The sequence below is a fragment of the Manis pentadactyla genome, chromosome 16, assembly GCF_030020395.1.
Source record: "Manis pentadactyla isolate mManPen7 chromosome 16, mManPen7.hap1, whole genome shotgun sequence".
NCBI classification, from domain to species: Eukaryota; Metazoa; Chordata; class Mammalia; order Pholidota; family Manidae; genus Manis; species Manis pentadactyla.
Window position 1 is genome coordinate 77,912,438 of NC_080034.1, and position 17,428 is coordinate 77,929,865.

Consider the following 17,428-nt stretch of genomic DNA (forward strand, 5'->3'; position numbering starts at 1 on the left):
AAAACATAGATACAGAAAAATGCACAAAACAAATGTGTAACTCAATGAATACTTTTAATAGCCACCCTGGACACGAAAAATAGAATACTGCCAAGACCCCAGAAGCTTCCGTGTGGTCTATCCGAATCACAATTTCTCCCTCCCCCTAAAAGTAATAACTATCCTGACATCTAGAGTAACGTTTTCTGTGCATGTACTTATAGATTCATCACCCATGTATATATATGAGTAGAGTTAGACTTGCCAGAAAAGTTAGTATGTCTTTAAAGTCCCTTCTAATCTAGAGGCTACCCTCTCCAACCTTTTTCTTGTTCCTTTTTAATTTATTTATTTATTAAGAAATCTGAGTCTTTGACCTGTAAAATTCTCACAGTTTAGATTTGCTGATGATATCCTTAGGATTTAGTTCAACACGTTCTCTGTCCTGCCTACTTCTTATTACAAACAGCATCGCTATCCAGGGGCTTGATCGTCTCAGTGTGGTCCTCGCAGCAGGACCTCGGTGGTGGTGCGCTCTTTCATCAGGATGTACACCATGTCTCCAATGTCTCTCTTTCTGTGATGTTAACAGCCGTTGATGCACAGCACCTGGATCCCTGAATTCATAGGAGTTTACAAAATGGGTATGTCCCACACCTATCAATTCTTACTTGTGTAGTAGCTGAAACAGGTTTACAAAAACACATTTCTCTATTTTACCACTGACGGAGTTTAAAGAAAGGCACTCTTGAACTTTAATGGACCCTTTGTCCCCATGATTCATTTCAAAACCATTCTACTCAGGGTCACCTTAAGGTGCCTCTTGCCAAATCCATTAGGAAATTCTCAAACCTTATGTAATTTGACCTCTTGGTAGCATTTGCCATGGGTACTCATTCTTACCTCTTTTCTGAGATACCCCAGTCTTCAGTTCTTCCTACTTCACTGAAGGCCCTTCCCAAGCACCCTTGCAGACTCCCCTTCCCTTCTCACCTTTAAATGTTAGAGGGGCCCAGGCTTCCAAATTTATATCTCTAGCTCCAGTATCTCCCAGAATCAAGGGTAGTACATCCTCTGGGCTGCATGCCATCCCCATCAGGATGTCATATAGTTTCACGCTTTGCATGGGGCCCTCTTCCCTTCCAAAACCGCACCCCTTATCTTTCCCCATCTCAGTCAGCAACACCACAGTTTGTTCAGGAGTCATCTTCAGTGCCACTTGCACCAGCACTGCCAGTTAAAAAAAAAATCTGGTTTCTTAATCTAAGTACTTCCTACCTTCAGAGGCGTGTGTGTTGTCCTTCTTTAGCCCAGTCTTCAATTTCTGCTTTAATAAATACAAGGCAGAAAATGAGGCTTATCACATTCACGGCCACAATCAGGTAGAAAGTTTTAAACAAGGAAGATTCTGGATCCTGAAGAATTAAAGACAAAGTAATTATAAATTATGGGGCTTGTTGTTGCATTTTTTAACATTTAAAATAGAATCTTAAAATTAATTTAGGCTCAATGCAGGTCATTAACATGGAAAAGTCATAAGGGGCAAAAACGGTCGTCATTTCACTCTACAAAGATAATCACTATTTGTCTATCTTCTGATCTGTGTCAATGTCCATATCATTTTCATATATAAAAATGACATTATGATATACATGATGTCAAAAATGTATATGGTTTTTCATTTGGAAATATATCATAAACATGGTTGCGACTGGCAGGGCATTGATATTACTATGGACCAATGGCTGCTGTCTGTCTACCAGTCTTCCTTTTCTGAAAGGAAGTATTTATTATGGCCATTGGATCCCTGTGCTGTGATAGTTTACAGCGCAATGGGGCATGTCACCCCTGCTATAGAGGGGTGTGGTGCTTTATCTTCCAGTGAAGGGATGACGCATTCTGCCCTTTGAACTTGATGCTGTAACTAGGTGGGACTCTGGGTTTGTGCCACATCCTGTATGGAGGAGTGAAATTGTCCTACAGGCAGGAAGAGTAAACTGAATTTTTGGTGAGTGGAAGAGTAGACTGACATAATCAGTAAGTGGCTCACCAAATATTTTGGTCCTCTTTCTTGACCAAATGGCACATGATAAGGTGGCACTCCATAGCTCCCTTAAAGTCAAGTTCAGCCGTGCAACTCCTTTGGACCATGAGGTGGAGCAGAAGGTTAAAGAGATGTCACACAACTCACTACCCACCTTTTCTCTGCCTCAGCCACGGGGAATGCTTAGGGAAGGGGTGCTCCCCGCTTAACCCGCCAGCTGACTCGTGACAGCTCCGTCAGCCAAGAAAGGAAAAACTTTTGTAATTTTCTGCTCCCAGGATTTGGGTTGTTAGCATTGCAGCTATATATGTCAAGTTCATCCACTGAGTTCCTAATTTTGTTTTTAAATTTTCCATTTTTAAAACTATTTTTTCCGGGAGAGGATTAAAGATGGCAGCATGAGAGGTGAGACAGAGGCTTCCTCCTAAAACTGCATATAACATGAAAATATAATTAATACAACTAACCCTGAGAGAGAAACAGGAAACAGGACTGTGCCAGACTGCACACACCTGGAGAAAAGAGCAGACCTCACGGAACAGGGTCACATACCAAAGCTGTGGCCTGGTGGGACCCAAGCCCTTCCCCCACCCCAGCTCACCGGCAGGAGGAAGAGAAATGGAGCAGGGAGGGATCTGCTCTGGGAGCACAAACCTACATTTCATGGTGCTTTCATGATACTCTCATGATTACAGGGTTGGAAAGCTAAGACAGACAGAATTCCTGGAGAGACTGAGATTCCAGCCACTAGTGGAAAGCAGGGATCCATATCTGGCTGCTCTGGGACAAAAACTTATACCTGTGTGCCCGGCCCACTGGCTCAGGCAGTGTAGACAGGCACAGCAGCCGGGAGGCGGGGAACAGCCCTTTCCTACCCCCAGTACCGCTCCCCTGTGACCCCCGACATTGCTTCAGGGGCTCAGCAGCTCCAGAGACTACAGCTTCTGGACACTAGAGGGCGCCATATACAAACATGAAACGCCAAAGGAACCTGGTCCAGAGTAAAATTAATATAACTCCAGAGAAAGATTTAAATGACATGGAACTTATGACTCTTCCTGAAAGGGAGTTCAAAATAAAAATAAACAACATTCTAACAGAGGTATGGAAAGACATCCAAGAACTCAGTAATAATTTCCGGTCAGGATTCAATCATTGAAGAGCACAATGGAGGATATTAAAAGCAGGTTGGATACAGTGGAGGAGACGATAAATGAAATAGAAACTAGAGAAGAGGAATGCAAAGAAGCTGAGGCACAGAGAGAAAAAAGGATCTCTAAGAAGGAAAGAATATTGAGAGAACTGTGTGACCAATCCAAGCGGAACAACATTCGCATTATAGGGATACCAGAAGAAGAAGAAGAGAGAGAAAAAGGGATAGAAAGTGTCTTTGAGGAGGTAGTTGCTGAAAACTTCCCCTATCTGGGGACGGAGATAGTCTCTCAGGCCATGGAGATCCACAGATCCCCCTACACAAGGGACCCAAGGAAGACAACAGCAAGACACATAGTAATTAAAATGGCAAAGATCAAGGGTAAGCACAGACTGTTAAAAGCAGCCAGAGGCAGAAATAAGATCACATACAAAGGAAAGCCCATCAGGCTAACATCAGACTTCTCAGCAGAAACCTTACAGGCCAGAAGGGAGTGGCATGATGTATTTAATGCCATGAAGCAGAAGGGCCTGGAACCAAGATTACTTTATCCAGCAAGATTATCATTTAAATCTGAAGGAGGGATTAAACAATTTCCAGGTAAGCAAAAACTGAGACAATTTACTGCCCACAAACCATCTCTACAGTGTATTTTGGAGGGACTCCTATAGATGGAGGTGTTCTTAAGGTTTAATAACTGTCACCAGAGGTGATAAAACCACAGTAAAGAAAGGAGAACAGCTAATTACTAAGCAAATGCAAAATTAAATTAACTATCCCCAAAGTCAATCAAAGGATAGACAAAGAATACAGAGGATGATACCTAATATATAAAGAATGGAGGAAGAAGAAAAAGGTGGAGAAAAAGAAAAGAACCTTTATATTGTGTTTATAACAGCATACTAAGTGAGTTAAGTTAGACTCTTAGATAGTAAGGAAGTTAACCTTGAACTTTGGTAACCACGAATCTAAAGTCTGCAATGGCAATAAGTACATATCTATCAATAATCACCCTAAATGTAAATGGACTGAATGCACCAATCAAAAGACATAGAGTCACTGAAAGGATAAAAAAAAACAAGGCGCATCTATATGCTGCTTACAAGAGACTCACTTTAAACCCAAAGACATACACAGACTAAAAGTGAATGGATGGAAAAAGATATTTCATGCAACTAACAGAGAGAAAAAAGCAGGAGTTGTAGTACTTGTATCAGACAAAATAGACTTCAAAACAAAGAAAGCCACAAGAGACAGAGAAGGACATTACATAATGATAAAGGGGTCAATCCAACAAGAAGATATAACCATTATAAATATCTACGCTCCCAACACAGGAGCACCCACATATGTGAAACAAATACTAACAGAATTAAAAGGGGAAATAGAATGCAATGCATTCATTCTAGGAGACTTCAACACTCCACTCACTCTGAAGGACAGATCAACCAGACAGAAGATAAGTAAGGAGACGGAGGAAATGAACAACACAATAGAACAGATGGACCTAACAGACATCTACAGAACTCTACACCCAAAAGCAGCAGGGTACACACTCTTCTCAAGTGCACCTGGAACATTTTCAGGAATAGATCACATACTAGGCCACAAAAAGAGCCTCAGTAAATTCAAAAAGATTGAAATTCTACCAACCAGTTTCTCAGACCACAAAGGTATGAAACTAGAAATAAATTACACAAAGAAAATGAAAAATCCCACAAACACATGGAGGCTTCACAACATGCTCCTAAATAACCAAGAGATCAATGACCAAATAAAAACAGAGATCAAGCAATATATGGAGACAAATGACAACAATAATTCAGTACTGCAAAATCTGTGGGACACAGGGAAGGCCGTGCTGAGAGGAAAGTATATTGCAATACAGGCCTACCTCAGGAAAGAAGAACAATCCCATATAAGCAGTCTAAACTCACAATTAATGAAACTAGAAAAACAAGAACAAATGAGGCCCAAAGTCAGTAGAAGGATGGACATAATAAAGATTAGAGCAGAAAGAAATAAAATTGAGAAGAATAAAACAATAGAAAGAATCAATGAAAGCAAGAGCTGGTTCTTCAAGAAAATAAACAAAATAGATAAACCCCTAGCCAGACATATCATGAAAAAAAGAGAGTCTACTCACATAAACAGAATCAGAAATGAGAAAGGAAAAATCACTATTGATACCACAGAAATACAAAGAAATATTAGAGAATACTATGAAAAATTATATGGTAATAAACTGGATAACCTAGAAGAAATGGACAACTTTATAGAAAAATACTACCTTCCAGAGCTGACCAAGGAAGAAACAGAAAATCTGAACAGACCAATTACCAGCAACAAAATTGAACTGATAATCAAAAAACTACCTAAGAACAAAACTACTGGACCAGATGGCTTCACCACTAAATTTTATCAAACATTTCGTGAAGACCTAATACCCATTCTCCTTAAAGTTTTCCAAAAAATAGAACAGGAGGGAATACTTCCAAACTCATTCTATGAGGCCAACATCACTTTAATACCAAAACCAGACAAAGACACCACAATAAAAGAAAATTACAGACCAATATCCCTGATGAACATAGACACAAAAATACTCAACAAAATATTAGCAAACCAAATTCAAAAATACATCAAAAAGATCATCCATCATGATCAAATAGAATTTATTCCACAGTTGCAAGGATGGTACAACATTCAAAAATCCATCAACATCATCCACCACATCAACAAAAAGGACAAAAATCACATGATCATCTCCATAGATGCTGAAAAAGCATTTGACAAAATTCAACATCCATTCATGATAAAAACTCTCAACAAAATGGGTATAAAGGGCAAGTACCTAAACTTAATAAAGGCCATATATGACAAACCCACAGCCAACATTACACTCAACAGTGAGAAGCTGAAAGCTTTTCCCTTAAGCTCTGAAACAAGACAAGGATGCCCACTTTCCCCACTTCTATTCAACATAGTACTGGAGGTCCTAGCCGTGGCAATCAGGCAACACAAAGAAATAAAAGACATCCAGATTGGTAAGGAAGAAGTTAATCTGTTCCTGTTTGCAGATGACATGATATTGTACATAAAAAACCCTGAAGAATCCACTCCCAAACTACTATATCTAATATCTGAATTCAGCAAAGTTGCAGGATACAAAATTAATATGCAGAAATCTGTGGCACTCCTATACTCTAACAATGAACTAGCAGAGAGAGAAATCAGGAAAACAATTCCATTCACAATTGAGTCAAAAAGAATAAAATACCTAGGAATAAACCTAACCAAGGAAGTGAAAGTCCTATACTCTGAAAATTACAAGACACTCATGAGAGAAATTAAAGAAGATACCAGTAAATGGAAACATATCCCATGCTCATGGATAGGAAGAATTAATATGGTAAAAATGGCCATCCTGCCTAAAGCAATCTATAGATTCAATACAATTCCCATCAAAATACCAATAGCATTCTTCAACGAACTAGAGAAAATTGTCCTAAAATTCATATGGAACCACAAAAGACCATGAAGAGCCAAAGCAATCTAGGAAGGAAGAATTAAGCTGGGGCATTATGCTCCCCAACTTCAAGCTCTACTACAAAGCCACAGTAATCAAGACAATTTGGTACTGGCATAAGAACAGACCCATAGACCAATGGAACAGACTCGAGAGCCCTGATATAAACCCAACCATATATGGTCAATTAATATACGATAAAGGAGCCATGGACATACAATGGGGAAATGACAGGCTCTTCAACAGCTGGTGTTGGCAAAACTGGACAGCTACATGTAGGAGAATGAAACTGGATTATTGTTTAACCCCATACACAAAAGTAAACTCGAAATGGATTAAAGACCTGAATGTAAGTCATGAAACCATAAAACTCTTAGAAGAAAACATAGGCAAACATCTCCTGAATATAAGCATGAGCAACTTCTTCCTGAATGCATCTCCTCGAGCAAGGGAAACAAAAGCAAAAATGAACACATGGGACTACATCAAACTAAAAAGTTTTTGTATGGCAAAGGACATCATCACCAGAACAAAAAGGCATCCTACAATATGGGAGAATATATTTGTAAATGACATATCTGACAAGGGGTTAACATCCAAAATATATAAAGTTACAGGCAGCTCAACACCCAAAAAGCAAATAACCTGATTAACAAATGGGCAGAGGATATGAAGAGACAGTTCTCCAAAAAAATTCAGATGGCCAACAGACACATGAAAAGATGCTCCACATCACTAATCATCAGGGAAATGCAAATTAAAACCACAATGAGATATCACCCCACACCAGTAAGGATGACCAGCATCAAAAAGACTAAGAACAACAAATACTGGCAAGGATGCAGAGAAAGGGGAACCCTCCTACACTGCTGGTGGGAATGTAAGCTAGTTCAACCATTGTGGAAAGCAATATGGAGGTTCCTCAAAAAACTAAAAATAGAAATACTATTTGACCCCGGAATCCCACTTCTTGGAATTTACCCAAAGAATACAAGTTATCAGATTCAAAAAGACATATGCACCCCTATGTTTATCGCAGCACTATTTACAATAGCCAAGATATGGAAGCAACCTAAGTGTCCATCAGTAGATCAATAGATAAAGAAGAGGTGGTACATATACACAATGGAATATTACTCAGCCATAAGAAAGAAACAAATCCTACCATTTGCAACAACATGGATGGAGCTGGAGGACATTATGCTCAGTCAAATAAGCCAGGAGGAGAAAAACAAGTACCAAATGATTTCCCTCATTTGTGGAGTATAACAATAAAGCAAAACTGAAGGGAAAAAATGGCAGCAGACTCAGAGACTCCAAGAATGAACTAGTGGTTACCAAAGGGGAGGGTGTGGGAGGGTGGGTGGGGAGGGAGGGAGAAGGGGATTGAGGGGTATTATGTTTAGTACACATGGTGTGGGGGTCACAGGGAGAACAGTGCAGCATAGAGAAGGCACATAGTGGATCTGTGACAACTTACTACACTGATGGACAGTAACTGCACTGGGGTATGGGTGGGGACTTGATAATATGGGTAAATGTAGTAACCACATTGTTTTTTTTCATGTGAAACTTTCATAAGAGTGTACATCAATCATACCTTAATAAAAAATATTTTTGATCAAAAAATCAAAAATCAAAGAATAAAACACAATTTGACCCTGGCAAATGACACTACTTATGGGGCTAAAAGATTGATGCATATTCAAAATGAATTATTAAATTATACATTAATAGGGAAAACAAAAAAAACAACTATTTTTAGTACTTTTTCAAATATTCTATATGACTTACAGTTTTGAGCCTTCTGCAGAAACTTTCAAGCTTCGCTTATACTTTAACAGAGAATACGTGCTGATTTGACCGTCTGATTTGAAAATCCCATTATTGTAGTCCTTGAGTCTGTTTCTGTTGCAGCTATTTGCTGTTGTGTGCTATTCTGCTGGTCTCCCCCATTTTGTCATGCCTCCTCAGTGTGCCTGATTACCTTTTGTTGTTTGCAGAAGACTGTACTCAAAAACTATTTCTAATGATAATTTGATTGGTGATGCTATCTTCCTCCAAGCAGCGTTTTTCTTTGCTATGACCAGGCTCGTCTGGGACACTAGCCCTTTAAGTTGAGGTTTGATATTTTCTGGTCTACCCACATGACTCAAAGCAGACCTTGTGAGGGCTGGTTTGTTTTTGTTAGCCTTTATTCTTCCCATGAAGCACTTGGAAGCTCTCAGATTAAATTCTAACTTAATTTATCAAGGTCTTCATCCTGGCTGGCCCTGGAGAGCAGCTTTCTTCACCCTAGTGAGAAAATAACCCCTAGTCCTTCACTCAGTTCTTTCATGTCCTGGCTTCCCCCAGATCTTTCCTGTTAAAGCTTTCTATCTCTTTAGTTCTCTGAAGCTTCACAAAAGATTCTTTTGATATTTTTCCAGGCTTTTAAATTGTCTTCATTAACTACTTACTCTCCCAGAAGCACCACTAATTCTCTTTTTAGCTGTATTTGATCTGAACATTTTTATTTCAGTTTTTATATTTTTAATTGCCAGAGGTTAGATTTGGTTCTTTGTCAGATTCTGTTTCTTTATTTTTTCAATCCTCTCTTTTACTTCTTTAAAGAATGCATAGATTTCCAATATTTCTGAGGATCTGATTCTTTGGGTTTTTATTCTTCTAATTTTCACATGACACCTATTTGTTCAAGGGTTTCATGCTTTTTGGTTGACTGTGAAATCATGTTCAATAAAACTATGTGTGGGAAAATTCTGGAGTATGACTTTAGGGAGAGTTTCTCCAGAAAAATTTTATTTGTTCCTACTAGGCATCCGTGGACTACTTAGAATTCAATTCTTGGCTTATGGTATTTGAAGCAAATAGAGTTTGAATTTGGGCCTCAAGCCTTTGTGTAAATTGGTTTGTTGATTCAAATGTTCAGAAGATCTTCATTCAGTTATTCTTCTGCCTTTGAAGCTGAGACTGAGACAGACGTTTCCTTACTGGGCAAGGACAACTTTGGATTGTTCTGGAGCCACATTTCCTCCCACCTTTTGAAGTTAGCAGAGAAGTTAACTCACCTAATGACCTTTGGAAGTCAGCTCAGCATGTCTGAGTGTGTTCAATAGACAAACAGGCTGAATAGGCTCTATGCTCACGGAAATAAAACACACCTTGGTCTCCTGGAGTTCTCCTTTTCTAGTGAGGCCACTTCTCTGACCAGGGAGTTTCCATTATTATAATGACTTTTCCTGCCTTTCTGATACCATAAGTACATAGAACATGATGGTGGAGGGCTCCTCTCTATGGGAAATTTGGCATGGGGATTGCAAACCATCTCTCCCTGGCCCAAGTCATGAGATAAGGAGGATTTGGAGGCATTGCCTGCACACTTCAAATTCTCAGCTTGTAGGTTTTCCTCCAAATAAGCCAAGTTAATATACGAGCTTCAGGGTGCTCATGTATGAGGGTGTAGTCCTTAGTGAGTACAGGTTTATGCCTGCATTTCCATTCTGACTCATCTTGTATTAGTGATTTTGGGATTTTTATCTCTTATTCTCTGTTTGTCAATTACCACTGAAGCTGCAGATTACCCAGGCTGGGTCCCCAAAGCAGCTGGTGACTTTGATGGTCCTTTACCTTGAAGGAATCAAGCCCTTCATTAATTTTTGATCTCTGAAATTTTCTCATTTTTTTTCCAAGATCAGGCATGCATTTAAAATGATCGTCAAAATTGGTAGTGCATTTTAAACATTTGTAAGAGGAGGATTTCACAACACTTGTAGAAATAGAAGTTGACCTTTTAGAAGGGTTTCTTTTGGCCTTTTAAAATTCTGTTTGCCCCAGATTTTTCATTTCTTCTCTGACAAAACTGTACCTTGTCACTTAATGTTACCACTCACCCAGTCAAAGACCTGTTTTTATCAAGCCACACATTCTTCATTAAAAGTCACAGAGGGCTGCTTCTGTTCCAATGACCAACGATTTGTTCCTACCACAACTAATTGATGTGCAATGAGAAACTGTATTATCTGTAGATTTGGAAGGTTGCCTGATTTGATCAAGTTTAATATGACATAAAAACTCATTACTTAGCTCCTGCTGATGTCTCTTTTGCAATTTTTTGTATATGTATTACCTTCTTTCTCTGTACAAATAATATTATAAAAATAACTACCCATGTCTAAATGTTCCTTACCTGACCAAGAATCACTCCAATCAGAGTAGAAGAAATTACTGCTCCCAACATTCCAATTAGATTTGTAACTCCTTTAAGAAATCCATAATACCTATACAAAAAATAATGATAATACATAGATATAAAAGAACACAAATGCTGCAGGAAAAGCCAACTCTAATGAAATGAGGTTTAAGAGAGAGAACTGTTGTTTCCTGAATTTCTCATTCCTACTTTTCAAATTCCATTGAAATGTCAGAAAAAGAATGTGAATATAAATAATTTTCTGGTTGTACTATAGTCAGAAAGGTTGGCTTTAGCAGTAAGAATATTAAAATACTGAGAAAATGAAACCATATCAGAGTGAAAGCCAGAAGGGTTCAGAAATCTACAAATACAGTTGAAAAATTCAGAAGGTGATGTGTGTGGATAATAGGCATTGGGTTTGGCTTCATGCAAAACTGAAGGAGTCTGTTCTTTTCCACAGTCCCAGGGCTACTGGCTCCAGTGACTGCTGCTTATGCTCAGGTAAGGAAACCAGAAGTCTGGCTGACAAGCAACTATGACCTGGGCCCCCAGTCAACTTGAGCAGAAAGTGAGCTCTAAAATCAGGGAAGCCTCATAGAATAATAGATAAAGTAGGGACCAAATCCATCAGCCATAAAGAACAAAGAGTGCCTTTTGAAGAACAGAATCAGTGTCTAATAAAGAAATTAGCTCATTCCAGGACAAAGAGTTTTTTGCCTTTCCTGCCCGACAGATTTCACATTAAAGGTTCTGTGTTTTTAGTTCTTCCCTTTTATGAGAAGGAGGGCCTTCAGTTTGTTTTGTTCTGTTTGCATTATTTCCCTGGGTCTATTCCATTCCTATTTGCCTTTACTTGTTGAACATGGGAGGGAGTGTGTAATTTGTTTATGAGTTTATGTGTCCCTGGTCAGACAGGCGTCACGTAGGGATCTGGACGCAAGCTGTATGTAGTTACTGGCTGGAAGTTTTGAGCTGTGTCTGCGTGAACAACGTTCATGAATATGAGCGGCCACAGGTGTAGGCTGGGGCAGAAACCACCAGTTGTACCCAGAACTCATTGTTCCTTTTTTCATTTTAGTAATAGAAGCCCCAGGGCTTTCAGTGGGAATAGGGCCACTTAGGCCTTTTGTGAGCCCTTGTCAGTTTTATTAGCCCTTTCCCCCAAGAAAAATACTGAAAATCATATTTTGTGGCTGTGTATATGTGTGAGTGTGTGTGTGTGTGTGCTGAGGGACTTCCCGTTTCTAAATTATCAGATTTACTGGTGTAAAGTTGTTCATACTATTCTGCTATTTTCTTTATTAAGTGCTAAGGCTATAATGTAACCTTTTTCATTACTGATATTGATCATTCTCTTTATTTTTCTTGATCAACCTTTATTTAATTAATTTTATTACTTTTCAAAGAACCAACTTTTGATATTATTGATTTTACATGTCATTTTTCTATCTTATCTTCATAATTTCTTTGCTTTTTGGTTTAATGTGCTGCTTTTCCCCCTGGCTCCTTGAGATAGAAATGTGATTATTGACATTAAGACTCATTTGTCTACCAATATATATCTAAGGAGCTATCATTTCTCTCTGGGCATGATTTTAAAACCATCCCACATGCTCTGATATGTCATGTTTCATTTAAGTATTTCAACTGCGATTTCTCCTTTGACCTAAATATTAATTTCAAAGCAATGGGTGTTATGTATCTTTTTCTTTTGATGGCAACCTGAGTTTCACTGTGATCAAAGAAAATATTCTGAATAATTTCAATCATTTTAAATTATGACCCAGCATACTGTCAGTTTCAGTTAACTGTCTCAGAGGCAACTGAAAAGAATGTGAATCCTCCCCTTGCTGAGTTCCACGTATGTCAGTCAGGTTGACAGTGTTGTTTTTTGTTGTTGTTCTAATCATCCATACCCTCACTTTTTGTTTACCTCTTTTTTTGTAAAGCTATTGAAAGAGGTGTGTGAAAGTCTCTTTCTTCATTATAAGTTTGTCTAGTTTTTTGAGTTCTCTCAATTCATGATGAATATACATTAAAGCTATATTATTAGATTCAAACAACTAGAATTCTATTTTTTCTCTTTATAATTATGAAATATCACTCTTTATTTCTAGCAATGTTCTTTGCATTTAAAGTCTATTTGACCTGACATTAATACAGTTAGTCCAGGTTTCTTTTGGTTAATACTTGCTTGGCATATCTTTTTATTTCATCCTTTCTATATCCTCATGTTTGTGTCTTTTGCAGTATAGGGCTGCATTTCCTTTTATTGAGTCTGACTATCTTGGTACTTACTCGGAATATTTTGTCCATATTAATTTAACATAAATATTGATATACTTGTAATTGTCATTTATCTGCTCACTATTTTCAATTTGATATCCTCTTTTACACTTCACTTCTTCTTTCTTTTAGATTCATGCATTCTTGTTTCATTTTTCTTCTATAACTATTTCACTCTTTTTTTCAAGTACTGACATTATTATAACATGCACTTTTTATTTAAGGTTATTATGAATCATACTTGTACAATTTTCTCTGTAACACCAGAATCTTAGAACATTTTTTAACTTTGTATATCTCCCTCCTGCTCTTTTATTATTTCATCTTGTATTTTAATTTCTTAACACATTTTATTTATTTATGTATTTCAACTTGCAGGGTACTCTGTTGTTTTTAAAGGGCAATAGTCTCTGTAATTGCACACATATGTATTTACCCTCCTATTACACTTCAGTCCTTCTAACATTTTCAGATTTCATCAGGGATCATTTATTTTTGCCTGAAAAAATAGTATTTCTTTTAGTGAAGATCTGCTGGTGACAATTTCTCTGTTTGCCTATTTGTTTGAAAACTCTTTTATTTTACTTTAACTTTTGAAAAATAATTTCAGCAGGCATAATATCCTAGGTTGGCATTTATTTATTTTTCAGCACTTTATAGATCTCATTTTGCTATCTTCTGGTTTTCAAAGTTTCTGTTGAAAAGTCTTATGTCAGGCTTACTATTGCTACTTGAAAGTAACATGTCTTTCTAGTTTTTTTTAAAGATTTTTCTCTTTGTTTTTGGTTTTCAGCATTCTTACTACAAATATGTATTTTTTAATTTACATTTTATCATGCTTGAAATTCACAGAGCCTTGTGCATGTTGGTTTACTGTCTCACTACTTTTGGATTATTTGGGGCTGTTTTATCTTAAAATATTGCTATGTCACATTTTATCTTTCTTTTCATTCTGAGACTCCAGTACAGATTTGTTAGCCTTGTTACTTCATTCCACATTCCTGTTATTCTCTTTCATTTATTTTCTACTCTTTTTTTCTCTATATAGCTTAATTTGGATATTTTCTTATGATTTGTTTTCTAGTTTACCAATCTTGTCTTCCTAGTTTACCAGTCTTGTCCTCTCTTGTGCCTAATTTGACATTAAAATCTATCTATTAAGACCTTAATTTCAGATTTTTTTTTTCCAGTTCTAGAACTTCCAGGTGATTGTTTTTATAGATCCCAGTACTGGTCAAATTCTTTACCTTTTCATTATATTTATTCAGTTTTCCCTATGGTTTCTTGAATATATACTAATCATAGATATCTCAAAGTTATTTTGTCTGATAACTTTAACATCTGTATCCATTGGAGGACTGTTGTTAATGGCATTTCATGGTTATTGTTCACATGGCCTTATCCTTTGGCATGCCTAGTTATTTTTATTAAATGCTGGACATTGTGAATAAGAAATGCTAGGGACCTCAGAATATGTTATACTCTTGCAGAAAAGAGTCACCTTTCTCTATAATAGATAGAGGGGAGGGAACCAATTGTTTTAATGTAATTAGGGAATGAACTGAGATGAGGCCAGGTTTCAGTTTTGATAAGACTCAGTTTACCTCTGGTACCCCTGTTTCTTAGGTATCACCCTCCATAGTGTTAAACGGTGAACTCAGTTTATTCAGCGAGGTCCCTCCAGGCCCTAGTAGGTCTTGCCTCCTCAGCATAGATGGTTTGGGAAATTCTGCTATTCTCACAGGTTTTTTGCTTAGTTTTCTGCCCTTTGCCCCACTGAACTTCATAACAAATATCTCAAAGAGATATGTTTAAGTTCTGTTAATTTTCAATTTTGTTTCTCTAGACCTGAGTAACTACCAAATGCTTACCTAATTTCTGTGTTCTAAAGCAGCAGCTTTCTACCAGGGCCAAACTTGGATTACCAACCTTTTGCCAAATCCCAGAACTGCCAGATGATACCAAAGAAAGGTGGGCATTTTCAGCTCACCCCTGAGAGATGCTATCCTGTGGTGTCTTTGGTCTTACTGGCCTCTGCTGCTGTCTGATACCTTTCAGGGAATATTTTTAGTATTTTATCTGGCCTTTTTAATTTTTTCCCAGCTGGAAAGTCAATCATCCATTAGCTGACCTATGTGGAGTCATCCTCAACCCTATATGGAAGTTGAACAATTTTCTCAAATTTTGCTTCACAGTTGTAAAATGTTAGCTGCATAGAAATTTAGAATATATCTCCTAGTAGATTAAAGTAACTATAAAATATCCTTCTTTATCTCTAGTACTCTTCCCTTAAAGTTTGCATTGTCTGATCTATTTTCCTTTATTTTACTTTCTATCTATTAAGTTTTGGTTTAGCTTTTATCTCCATCTAAATTACCTTAAAATTTGGAAGGATTAATCATTTTATATTTCATGGTTTTCTGATACATTTGATTTAAAATGATCATCATTCTATTTTTCCCACCTATTCCATGTCCCCTTTTAATTTCATTCTTGATGTCTTTTTCATTAAGTGTTTCTTAAAAATATCATCCCCTTTACACATTTACTCAGTAGTTACCCTAACAATTAAAACAAATAGTCTTGATTTATTTTAATCTAATGCAAATTAATATTTTTATAATTCCCATTAATAAAAGCATGTTAGAAAACTTACATTCATTTATACCCTCTTATCTTATGTATTGTTTATTTTTTTGCATTTTAATTTATATATATTTTATGCCCAAAAAGTATTGTTTTTGTTTTTAATAATTATGTAATAACTGTGTAATAATTATTATAATTATTATATAATGACTATATAACAATTACTGAATTTACTAATTATTATATTTACTCTATTATTTTTCCTTTTCATGTCTCTTCATTTGATCTGTATGCTTCATCTGTGAAAAATTGCCATTTAATAATTCTTTCATTGGAGGTCTGTTGCTCATGAATTCTCATAGTTTGCCTGAAAATAATTTAATATTACTTTAATTTGTGAAGGAAATTTTTGCTGGCTATAGACTTCCAGGTTAATAGCAATTTTTTTTAAGTTAGAGATTAACCTCTAGCTTGCGTTATTTCTATTGAGAAGGTAGTGGTCAGTCTTATTACTGCTCTTTCTAAAGCAATGTGCCTGTTGCTTATAGCTGTTTTTCAGAGATCTTGCTTTTTCTCTCTTTCCTGCCTTCCCATTTTTAGCAGTTTTACTATAACAGTCTAGGTGTGGTCTTCTTTGCATTTGCCCTGTTGTATATTGTAGCGATGACATCTTAATGAGTGCCTCTTCCCAGATTCAGAAATCATTAGTGTGCTGTGGCTGTGGGAAAGGGTTTGACCCTCTTTCACTGATAGAGGTGCTTTCATTCCATAGTCAGAAATATAAACACAACACCTAACGTCAAGAATCTCGAGTGCCGTGACAATTCCTCTGAAAACCATCACACGTGGATAGGATAGAGCAGTTCACTGATCCGAGAGAAGCAAGGTGAGAGCTTTTGTGCTTCACCTCTCAGGCCGCCCTATTCCCAGATACCAGGTTTTTGGTGTGGGGAATAACCTTGAGGTTGTTTTAATGCAGGACAATTTCTGGGCAACAATCATTTCTAAAATTGCTTATTCTTCATTTGAAACAGCCCATCGTAAAGAACACTTTGGAAGTTTAAATAGCCACTGAAGTAAACTTCGGATTTTATTGATTTTATATTTTGGCATAATATGATTTAGTAGAACCTGAATAAGACTCAGGTATCTGAACCTATAGGTCAGCCCCACATGGAGGGAAATTTAAGGATGCGCAATCCATACATCAGTCAAAAATAATTAAAAGCAATTAAAATTTTTTTGGAGCCTTTGAGAATGTCAAGGGGATAACAGTGCCTTCTTAATACACCACAGAACATCTTTAAAATCTGTGCTTTTGTTCTCTTGCTACCCATCAAAGAGACAGCAGCCACTACAATCTCAGGTCTTCTGCCTTACTCGATCTCATTTCCTAAGCAATATTCTCACAAAACCACATCTGTGTGTCTCTTCTTCTTCCTTCCAAAACTCCTTTCTTGCCATCTCTGTTCTGCCCAAACAAATGTAATCCCTTGTCCTACTCTTCAGTTCTAACAGACCAAATTCCACTAAGAGGACAGTTTAGAAATTTATCCTCTAAGAGAACTCTCTTTAATAGGCAAAGGAGGTATATGATTAGGAACATTCTTATCTAAGTAAGTTCTGTCTCCATCCCATTAATAAAAACAGTAGTTT

General features: G+C 37.1%; 1 protein-coding gene across 2 annotated transcripts in view; it reads right to left on the reverse strand.

The window, feature by feature from the left end:
• Positions 1-311: 311 nt before the first annotated feature.
• Positions 312-17,428, reverse strand: part of LOC118925648 (sodium-dependent phosphate transport protein 1-like) — a 42,466-nt gene continuing 25,349 nt past the window's right edge. For both annotated transcript variants that reach the window (XM_036911688.2, XM_036911687.2), the window contains 3 exons: positions 10,892-10,982; positions 1,258-1,394; positions 312-596 (listed from right to left, as the gene is read on the reverse strand). In XM_036911688.2, the coding sequence (XP_036767583.2) occupies positions 1,260-1,394; positions 10,892-10,982 (226 nt within the window). In that variant the 3' untranslated portion in view covers positions 312-596; positions 1,258-1,259. The remainder of the gene's footprint in view (positions 597-1,257; positions 1,395-10,891; positions 10,983-17,428) is intronic.